Source organism: Propithecus coquereli, unplaced genomic scaffold (assembly GCF_000956105.1).
Source record: "Propithecus coquereli isolate 6110/MARCELLA unplaced genomic scaffold, Pcoq_1.0 Scaffold9, whole genome shotgun sequence".
Taxonomy (NCBI): Eukaryota; Metazoa; Chordata; class Mammalia; order Primates; family Indriidae; genus Propithecus; species Propithecus coquereli.
The window spans coordinates 9,876,421-9,887,939 of NW_012155284.1; the positions used below are offsets into that span (position 1 = coordinate 9,876,421).

The following is an 11,519-nucleotide window of genomic DNA, read 5'->3' on the forward strand; positions in this document are numbered from 1 at the left end:
AGCAAAGAAGATCAAAGACATATGGTGCCTGCTAGAAGACCAGACTTCCTAGTCTGTTTGTCGTGCTGCTATCACTGGCTCAAATGACCTGAACTTTTAGATTCTTTGCCAGCCTCGGCCTCCAAGACCTGCTTTAGCCTGTGAGCTTTTCGGGCTGATGGCTCCCCTGTCCCTTGCTTGCACCTGCAGTTTCCTCTTTGGTCCCCAGCCTGAAGAGGGGCCATCTGCAGTCGGCTATGACAGGTAGGGCTCTTAGCCCTCTTGGATTGCTGGACAGCTGCTATTTTTTGTCTGTCTTTTCTGATGCTTCCTCTGCCTAACCATTCATGACTCATAAACGCATTTCTGAGTCTTCTTACTCCCCTTTTTTGTGGCATTTATGAGCTCCTATCAGATCCACTACCAGGTGTATACAGATGAGTTCTAAACTGACAGCTCTGACACTGTTCCCCTCTCCAGGCTCATGCCCTCTGCAAACTGAAAAGTCTCTTGGTGGATATCTTTCTAGTACTTAATCTCTTCCCTTCCAAACTCACCTCTTTTTTTCAGGTTCTCTGTTATCAGTCTCCACATTTCTGGTTCCTCAGGCTCATCTTTCCCTCATGTAGTACATGTGAGGTCCAATATAAGGTATTCTTAACTCAGACTTCTTGTTTGACCTTGTTCTCCAAAGTTGACCATAAAGGCTTATTTAGTCCTTCTCTAGAAGGTCATCTGGGCACTGATGTGGGGGTGACATCTGAGGATAACCACTATGGGCAGAACTGAAAGTCATCGTTACCTTTAAGTGTTACTACTCCTTTTCAGAAGCTTGGAGTTATGTTTAATTCCTATTCATTGGGTTCTAGGATTTGTTACAAATGAATATTCCTTTTTATTTAACTTAACTCATGTCAAATAAATACCACTTTTTTTAGTAAACAGTCACTAAATATTGACTAAGTGCCAGGTACCGTCCTAACTACACGCATTATTTCTGCACAAAAAAGGATAGCTACTATTACTATTATTGTTTCATATCAAAGGAAATTGGGGTCCACAGATGCAAACTAACTAACCTACCTAAGGACTCAGAGCTAGTAGGAGGTGGTTACAGTTACCAGTTTATATTCTTTTAAACAGAAGCCTCACCAAACCAATCTCCCAACAAAGAACGCCCTTCTTCTCCAGTCCTCTAACCCCAGAGCCCTGTCCTCCCAGAACCCTGCTCAACAGTCACCTCCTCCCCAGGTCTCCTCAGTTTGCTCTGGCTCGCCAGCTCTGTCTTTCCCATTGTTCCCTCATCTTGGAACCTTCCACCACTGTGATGTTATCCTAATTCGTGTCATTACTGGAGTTCACACATTTCTGTTCTTTTGAAAATGTTTTCCTCATCTCAACCCCTTCACTGTTTCAGGAGACTATAAGCTCTTGAAAGTTAGGAGCTTTTCTTCTGCAACTCCTCACAACACAGATGGACTCAGGAGGCAAGCAGGGGCTCAACAGGGGTCACTGCGTAGGGGCGACAGTGTCTTAATGACAAAACACTGGTCTTTTTTTTTAATTGGTCTGGGAGGGTTTAGGTGACTCATTGCTCAAACACTGGGAGTGATAACAGGATATGCTTTGAACTTTATTATTAGAGTGAAGCTGGTGAGTCTGTGAGAAATTTTTTTGTTTTTTCTTTGTTTTTAGTTTCAGAGATTAAGGTTTTGCACAACTTGGTGGTATCTGTGCAGCCCCTTGCTGACTCAAACAAGACCCCAAACAAGTGACCCAAGTGGCCCAGATAATGGGGTGGATGTGCCACAGCAGACCAGCAATGTAATAAAAATGAAAATAGCTAACATTTATCAAATGCTTACCATGTGTCAGGCACTATTTTACGCACCACAGGTATATTAGCTCATCAGTCACAATGACGCCATGAGTTAGGTACCACGGATGGGATGGAGTTAGCATGCAGGTTTCTCTCAAGGCCCAGTAAAGAGACCAGAGAGTCTGTCTCCATTCCCTCCTTCTCTCCACATCTACAGTCTTCTTAGCCATGTCCCATACTCCAGCATTTAGCCATGTCTTTATCTCTGAGCATATCTGCCTTTCACACCCATTTATAAACTCCTGGAAGCAATGGCTGTGTTGACTCCTCTCTCACAGGGGTGATACTGTAATTTTCACAGAGAGGAGCTCCACAAATGACTGTTCATTTGAATGAAATGAAGACCCTGAGGGATCGAGTCATCGTACACAGCCAATATATTTAGACATCATTTTATTACATTTCAAGGCTTACCTTAAACCATAAAGAAGTCACTTACATTTAAATTAGTGCAGGCTATGCTGTCTGGATTCATGATTTGAGAAAAAATGGACATAGCTTTTGCCACCTGGTTCTAGAAGGAAGAAAAACAAGTCATACCCCAAATCATATGAACATTACTCTGCTATCATACAGATCATTTAGAGAAGGCAGGATATTCCCATTCATGGGGCCCTAGGGTTGTGAAGTCCACAAAGAAGAGTTTTTTGGGTAATCAAAAATAAACATTCCATAAAATGCTTCATCCAGTGACATATCATTGAATGTTTTAACAACCTGCCTGAGTCTGGTTTTTAAGGTAGAGGCATAAAGTTGGCGTTTTCCCTTCTCCCATTGGAATCAGCTTTAAAAACACAGGCATGAGAAGCAAAGGTGCAAACCCCATCTTTGACACACGTCATTACAACACACAATCCTCACGCCACAGCAGAGGTGAAAGCACTGTCAGAAACATTGCAGATGGAGCCTGGGCAGGCTCAGAAGAAAGCAGTCAGAGGAGGACACTGCTGTGTGTCTCAGAAAGAGCCCACAAAGGCACATTTCTCCAGGGCGAGGGCACAACCTGCAGGACAAAACCTAAATCCCTATTTACAATGAGGGGACCAGAGTGTAGGACCAGAGTGTAGTTCTCCAGTGAGGAGAACCTCCCTGGATCCTGTGATGGCAGAGGTGAGGCTACCAAGGATTTCCGAAGATAAGCCACATTCACAGGAAGCGGGGTGTCCCTGCAGCAATAGCAGAGACTGTTCACTGAAAACTACTTCACTGCCTATTGCCACCGACGAGGAAGAAGTGAAGCCTGTGCACACTTACAGACACCACTCTGGGTTATACAGAGGAAAATCCTGTTAGTCTAGAACAGGGCTCTGGTGTCCTCTTCACCCCACATGAGTCTTGTGCAAATGGCTGGTCTACGAGAAACTTGCATCTTTCAATGGTGAGTAATCAAAAAAGAACCACTGCACAACCTCCATAAAGATAATATTTTTAAAAAGGAGGAAAAAAAATACAGTAAAACAAAATAAGAAAATAACTGGCAGATGAAGAAACCCAATTAGAAAAATGTTTCTGTGGACATAGAGGACAGAAACGAGAAAAATGAACAAGATCACATCAATCAGAGGTGAAAAAAAATCTAGCAGGCCCCAGATTTCTCCACAGCAACATCCCATACTAGAAGGTAGAAGAGCAGTGCCTAAAAAACCTCAAGAAAACAAGTGTCACCTCAAAAATTTAAATCTGGCCTGTGATTCAAGAACAAAAACAACAGGCAAATAAAATAATTTTAAATATCGAGAACTCAGGGGATATCATTTCTATAAAGAATTCACTAGAAGACACACTGTAGCCAACAAAGAGAAGACTGGAAAACAACAGAAAAACTACTAGCAGTAAACAATAAGCCTATTTAACTATATCTTGTATATAGGACTAACACAAATGTGGGGAATACGGTTACAGAACAGAGTGTTAATGTCATACACGTGGACAATGAAGAAATGACAGTACTAATACAAGGTAGGAAGAGAAGGGAAAAAGAAGGTAAGAGACAGAACGTACTCTCATTTGCTTATCTTCATTACCTATGAGTCAAAAAATATCACTTAAGGCTGACAAATCAAATATATTTAAAAGAAAAGTGAACATTATGAAAGTAACATATCAACTAAAACTGGGTAGTGGAGGAGGAGGAAGAAAATAAGAGGGGAAATAGGAAATATGCTAATTCTACCATTACTTGTATTAGGGAATTAATAGGTATTGTCAAACGAATTAGGGAAGTAAGAAAATTAAATTAACATTATGGTTTTAAAGTATCCACTAGAGCAAAAATACAAACCACAGAAAATATAGAAAATAACCACATGGCATAAGATAGTTGAAAGGTGATAAAAATAGAAAGCATCAATTAAAATGAGACCTAAGATCAAATATGTCATATTAATATAAACGGGTTATATTAAAAGAAAGACTAGCAGCATATTATTCATATAAAGCAAACCTGAAATTTACACACTGTATGAGATACACCTAAAATAAAACAATTCAGAAAGATTGCAAAAATAAAGGATAGGAAAAGCTGTATATCAGACAAATACGAACTTGATCAAAACAAAGGGACAAACAAACAAAAACAGGAGTGGAGATATTAATATTAGATAAAGGTGACTCCAGAGCAAAAGCATTAAACATGACCAAGAAAGGTACTTTACAATGCTAACGCGAGAGACTCACGATGATGATATAACGATAATATATCTATGCACCAGATAGTACAACTTCAAAGGAATAAAGGAAAAACTCTAGGAGCTTAAAAAGAAATAGAAACATATGCTTTAGAAGAGACTTTAATTCATCTCACTCAGCTGATGACAGAGTAAGTGGACAAAACAAATTCCCTGGATTAGACAGGGATCTTAGAAAGTTAAAGAAATGATCATGGCCCAGTGGAAGCCTGGTAAGTGTCTATCCTCTTAAGTCTTTGTCCTTCAGTGACTTTTCCCAGCAGTAAATGGTAATGGATCACCCTCATATTTTGATTTCTAATTAATGATAAACAAGAGCTCTCCAACTATATTTTACCAGGTGGGTAAACAATCTGGTTTAGTTACTATAAATATTTTTCTGTAATAAATTTTCCTTTTACTACATAGCAAATGTGTAAAGTATTTCATATTTTTTAGGCCTTGGAATAGGGCATCTCAGAGGAGGGGATCTTTGAGGAAACAGGGAGTTCTAGGGTTCCGGGTATAACTCTGTCCTTCACTGAGGTGAGACCTCAAGGAGGTCCCCTCTTCTCTCTGGGCTTCTGCTGCCTCCATCTGTGCAGTGAGTGGGGAGGCTAAATGATCACGAAATCCTCACCCGAATAACAGTAGTTGGGTCTAACGAAATACACAATAAACCCCACTTTGACAATGGGCTGACCCCAGAGTCCTCATTCATCTGAGGTGAATTCAGCTTTGGAGAGCATTAAATTAAACTGCTTTCTGAGAATATTACAAAGTAAACTGATCATTTGAAATGTTCCTTTTAATTATTTGAGAAATTTCTCTCAGCGTGCAGCTTCCCTCCCTGATTCTCCACAGGATCTCAGCCAATCCCTTCCAGAAAGAAATATATGTTAGTCCTCAAATGTAAACAAAAACATTGTTTGCAGGTATAGGTACAGATATAGGTTGCCATGGCAGCAAAGGCATTGGTTTCTTTATGGTAACTTTTTATTATAATACTGTTGGGAGGGGGAAAACAAAAGCAAGAACTAATGAAATTAGTGAGGTCCTGCCTATTCCCAATTTGTGTAGGTGCACCCCAAAGCCTTACCTGATTCAGAGCTAATGCCACAGCGAAACAGGATGCTCTTCTGGAGAGAACTTCTCCTTTAATTAGGGCTTCTTCTCTTAAAGTATTACAGATTTTGAAAGATTCAGGGCTATTCTGTGAGGAAACAGAATTGCTCAATAAATGTCATGAACCTTTAAGTTTAATAAAATGACTAACAGTCTCAATATTAGATTTCCTTTTGAAAGAATTTCCCAGAGCATATCTCAAGCCACTTAAAAGATTAAGCTCCACGTAGATACCATTTGCAAACAGACCAAGTTATTGATATGTTAGTAGCTCAAATCTAAATTAACTTTCTTTTTAAAGCTCTTTGTCAATTTTCTGACTTGGGGAAGTTTTCACCAGCAAACATACATGTGTCTTTGTATCTGAGCAGTCTAGTTTCTAGACACAGACGCCATAACTCAAAGTATAAAGAGTCAGCCTGTTACTATATTAAATGGGAGAGTAAGGCCCAACAACACTAGGAAACTTTTCCTGGGCGGATTTCCAATCTGAAAATATCCACATAAGTCAAATATTTGAAAACATGAACACTAATTTGAACATAAATTATAAAAGAATCCCATGAAAACAGAAACCTTAAAAAAAAAATTCAAGAATGTGAGTGATACAAAAACCTGCAGGACAGCAATGGTAAAACTAAATCCTCTTCCTCTGTGCATGTTGTAGGTGGATTAGCTTTATGAGAACAGCATCAGCTGTGCACTTATGTCTACCTGTCATGACATGAGTCACAACTCAAATTCTCAAAATCAAATCTGAATTTGATCAGAGACAACAGCTCCCAGAACTGACTTGGAATTGGTGCTGGCTAACCAGATCAATTTTTCAACTCATCTCCACTGAGTGAAACAAGTTATTCTCAGGCACAACACAGGGGAGGAAAAGTCCTCTGGCTCTTCCTAAATTGTAGAATTAAATTCTCTCCACTTCCGTGTACACTCAGGGAGCCATCCTTAAATAGACAAGAAAACTGGGAATCACAATGCTGAATAACTGATGCTCTGGTGTTGTGTGTTTTGTTGGCCTTCTGTTTCTCAGAATCATAGAATGGTATGATAGGAAAGGATTATCTAATCCAGTGGTTAGCAAACTCTGGCCCTGGGGCCAAATCTAGCATACAGCTAAGAATGGTTTTTACAGTTTTAAAGGCTTGTAAAAACAAAGAAGAATATGTGTCAGAGACCTTATGTGGCCCCAAAAGCCTAAAATATTTACTATCTGGCCTTTTATAGAAAAAGTTTTCTGACCTCTAATCCAACTCTCTCATTTTATAAATGAGATAGGTGATCAGTTCAGAGCTATCTAAGCCAGTTATTAATAATACTAAAGTTGAGACTAGACTCCAAGTTTCTCAATTTTCAGTTGATTTTCTTTCCACTGCAACCCAGCTACCCTTCTTATTTTGGAAAATTGGTATTGCTACGTTCTTTAGGGAAGTTTTTCATGGCCCATTTTCTTCTACCTTGCTTGGTGTTCCTTGTTTTCAGTATAAGGAGTTTCCAAAGTCAGGCTACAGTAATACATTGAACCTTGGTCGTTTCACTATTTCAGTTATTATTCATTCATTTGTGCAAGAAACAATCCTGGTGCAATAATGATATAAGGACTTATAAGTTATGGTCTCAAAGAGTTCGTTTTAAAGTCATATATATTTATTAAAAATGGATAGGGTACTAGGCACTGTGTTAGGTGCTGGGATACAAAGAAGCCTGAAGGAGCTCATACTAAAGTGAGGAAAATGGATCCTGCATCTACTAAGTACAACAGCAGGCTGTGTTAGAAGCACCAGGTAGGTGATACAAACAGAGCACAATGGAGGGATATTTGGAGGAAATAAACACCACTTCTAGCTTTGTTGATTACAAAATCTTTACAGATGAGGACAAAGTAGTCCTTGAGTTTACTACTCAGGGATGGGAAGATTTCCACAGAAAAGGTCAACAGGGAAGATGGATCTGGCAGAGTGCAGCATGCAAGATGACTCTAAAGCACAGCTTAAACCCAACATACCACCTCTTGTTCTCACTATCCACATGATCGCCAGAGAAGGGTGAAAAATGATAAAATTACTTTTCCCATAATAAAACTGTCTGATAAGGCTAACTTGAGCTTTCTAAAAATGAATACATTTTAAATTAAAATATTTGCACCAGATGGAAAACAGACTTCAGAGGAACTGAATTTTATTTGTAGAGAGAAAAATAAATAAATAAATCCTCTCTCAAACACCACTCACAATGCTTTAAAAGTTAAGGAGAAATAGTCTTACCAGTTTGTAGCAAATTGCAAAAGCAAGGACATAGGTATCTTTGGTGAACTTCACACCTTGGTTTTTCATCTCTATGAATACTTCTGAAGCACCTGTCAAAAATGAGGAGAGGACCAGCAGTATTAAATGCATTTTAGCAAGGTCAGAGTTCCTCTACTTTTGGCTGCTGAAGTCCTAATCTGTTCAGCACCATCTACTAAAAAGTGTATTTCAGCACAATAAAAGCTACTTCTCAAAGTCATTTAGCAATTACCTAAATGTTAAAAAAAAATCATCAGATCATTCGGGAGGAACTAATATTTTAACACCTGCTATAATTTTAGCATAAGTAAAATCTGGGATGGTTAGGCATGACATGCAATGCAATGTTTTCAGACTTCAAGAATGAGGTCTCCACAATGAAGCCACTCATCAGGAATATAAAGATCATTTCTGCATAGTCCATTTTTTCCCCCTAATTACTACAGCAAAGACAACAGAATTTTACAGCAAACATAAATTGCAGTACTTACTTTCATATTTACCCTTGATAAATAACATATCCATCAAAATATTGAATGATGTGGAGTCTGAGAAGAAACCTAGTAAACGCTAATGAAGAAAAATAACACAGGTTGGTTAAAATTTAAAACTATTAAGGGGGTATTTATACTGTTATCTTACCTATCCAGATCTTATTTTTCTGCATACTTTATTCATTTGGCCTTCTAAATTCTCTAATAAATTTGATATACCAAGGATTTATTTTTGAAAAAGTTAAAATGCTGCCCACTCTCTTGGCTGTGTTACCTTTAGGAATGGGCACACTGAACAAGCAGCAAGAGGTACATACAGCAAGAGAGCTCGGGTTTTGTAAGTATGTCTTTACAAAACATGGCTCTGCTATGCTTAGGAGAAAAGAAATGAACCAATTAACCCCGGAAGGGTGGTCCTTGAACCTGGGTGTCAGCTATTAACATGAAATGGCAGCTATAAATGTACTTGAGGACTAAGGCAAGAGGTCTTCTGGCACACAGATAATACTGAATTGATTACTCACTTTATGAAATAATTCACATAAACAGTGGTTCTCAACATTTTTTTTCCAACTTGTATGTATTTATTTATTTTAACTGACAAATAGAAATTGTATATATTTATCGTGTACTTGTTTTGAGATATGTATACACCATGGAATGGCTAGGCCAAGATAATTAACATATGCATTTCTTCACATATTTTTTTGTGGTGAGAACACTTTAAATCTACTCTCTTGGCAATTCTAAAGAAGACAATACATTGTTATTAACTACAGTCACCATGTTGTACAATAGATCTCTTGAACGTATTCCTCCTATCTAACTGAAATTTTGTATCCTTGATCAACATCTCCCCAACATCTTCTCAAAGATCCGAGTGCCATGATAATGTGGCACATGACATTCGAAAGTATTGTTAAATGTGCCTTGCTCAAGTTTTGTTTTCTTTTTTGAGCACCTACCACACAGACCCTGTTCTAGGTGCTGAGAATAAAGAAATGATAAATAAGACATACATCCTGCTCCAACCTCTAATGGGGTTTATAATCCAGAGGAGCTTAAATTCTGGTGTGGGAGACAATGTACAAGTGAAAAAAATAAATATATAATTTCAAGTATCCATAAGGGCTATGAAGATCAAGGGAGCAGGACAAAGTGACAGAGAAGGCAGACGGAAGGTGGTCAGGGAGGGCTTTTCAGAGAAGACCTCAATGAGGTCAGGGAGGGAGCCTCAAGGATGAGGGTGCAACATATTCCAGCAAGAGGCCGTGGCTCAGCATAGCTGAGGAACAACAAGCAGGCCCAGAGCGAAGTGAGTAAGGGGAGAGTAGGAGGAGAAGAGATGGCACAAAGGGCCCTCTAGGTCATGGTCAGGGGTCTGACTTTTCCTCTAAGTGTTATGGAAAGCCACCAGAGCAGCCTTGTCCAATGGAAAGCTATTTCAAACCACCAGTGTGAGATACGTATGTGATCCTAAATTTTCGAATAGCCTCATAAAAAAAAGTAAAAAGAAATAGATTAAATTTATTTAAACTCCTATATCCACAATGTAATTTCAACATGTAGCCAACATAAAAAATGATGAAGATACTTTGCATTCTCTTTTTTATATGAAGTATTTGAAATCCATCATATATTTTACACTTATAGCACCTGTAAATTTGAACTAGCTGTGGTCCAAGGGCTTGGTAAGTATGTGTGGCTAGTGGCTACCATATTGGCAGCACTACAGGGCTGCAAGTAGGGAACACAAGTTTGCATAGAAGCAGAATTAGGCCTTATGTCTAATTCAGTTTACTCTATTCCAGAAAACTAACTTATACATAACTTCTTCATCTACAAGTAGGTTAAAAAAAACTTTACTTTCATTTTATTTTTTATTTTTGTGTCTTTATCATCATACAGCTATGATTTATTACAGTGAAACTTCTGTTTTCTTTTTTTTCTAGTTTGCTTTCTTTTTTTTAATTTATTTTTTCAAATTTCAGAATATTATGGAGGTACAAACATTTTGGTTATACATGATGTGTTTGCCTCACTCAAACCTGGGCTACAAGCGTGCCCTTCCCCCATACGGTGTGCTCTACATCCATTAGTTGTGAGTTTACCCATCCCTACCACTTCCCTTCCACCTGACCTGCACCCAGTGAATATTACTACCCTGTGTGCATGTTAGTGTCAATCAGTTAGTACCGATTTGATGGCAAGTACATGTGGTGCTTGTTTTTCCATTCCTATGATTGAAACTGGATCCCCACCTCTCACCTCTCACAAAAATCAACTCACGATGGATAACAGACTTAAACCTAAGACATGAAACCTTAAGAATTCCAGAAGAAAATGTTGGGAGAATTCTTATAGACATCGGCATAGGCAAAGAATTTATGAAGAAAACCCCCAAAGCAATCACAGCAGCAACAAGAATAAATAAATGGGACTTGATCAAATTAAAAAGCTTCTGCACAGCCAAGGAAACTATCATTAGAGCAAACAGACAACCTACGGAATGGGAGAAAATATTTGCATATCTGATAAAGGGCTGATAACAAGAATCTATATAGAACTTAAGAAAATCAACAAGAAAAAATCAAACCACCCCATCAATAAATGGGCACAGGACATGAACAGAAACTTTTCAAAAGAAGACAGAATAATGGCCAGCAAACATATAAAAAAGTGTTCAACATCTCTACTCATTAGGGAAATGAAAATCAAAACCACAGTGAGGTATCACCTAACTCCAATGGGAATGGCCTTTATAAAAAAGTACCAAAACAACAAATGCTGGCATGGATGTGGAGACACTGGAACACTCTTACACTGCTGGTGGGACTGCAAATTAGTACAACCTCTGTGGGAAGTAATTTGGAGTTATCTCAGAGAGCTAAAAATAGAAATACCATTTGATCCAGCAATCCCACTACTAGGCATCTACCCAAAGGAAAAAAAGACATTCTATAATAAAGACATCTGCACTCAAATGTTTCCTTTTAATTAAAAGAACACTGACATTACATTATATAAAATTAACACACGCTTATTAAAAAACAGTCAAACAATACAAAAATATATAGATTAAAAA

The 11,519-nt window shown here is 38.3% G+C and overlaps 1 protein-coding gene across 1 annotated transcript in view; it reads right to left on the reverse strand.

The window, feature by feature from the left end:
- The window catches only part of PTCD2 (pentatricopeptide repeat domain 2), a 34,205-nt gene that overhangs the window by 11,618 nt on the left and 11,068 nt on the right, over positions 1 to 11,519 (reverse strand). Inside the window, exons 5-8 of the mRNA XM_012664590.1 lie at positions 8,432 to 8,510; positions 7,920 to 8,011; positions 5,624 to 5,737; positions 2,298 to 2,372 (exon numbers count right to left, since the gene is read on the reverse strand). Of these exons, the coding sequence (XP_012520044.1) occupies positions 2,298 to 2,372; positions 5,624 to 5,737; positions 7,920 to 8,011; positions 8,432 to 8,510 (360 nt within the window). The remainder of the gene's footprint in view (positions 1 to 2,297; positions 2,373 to 5,623; positions 5,738 to 7,919; positions 8,012 to 8,431; positions 8,511 to 11,519) is intronic.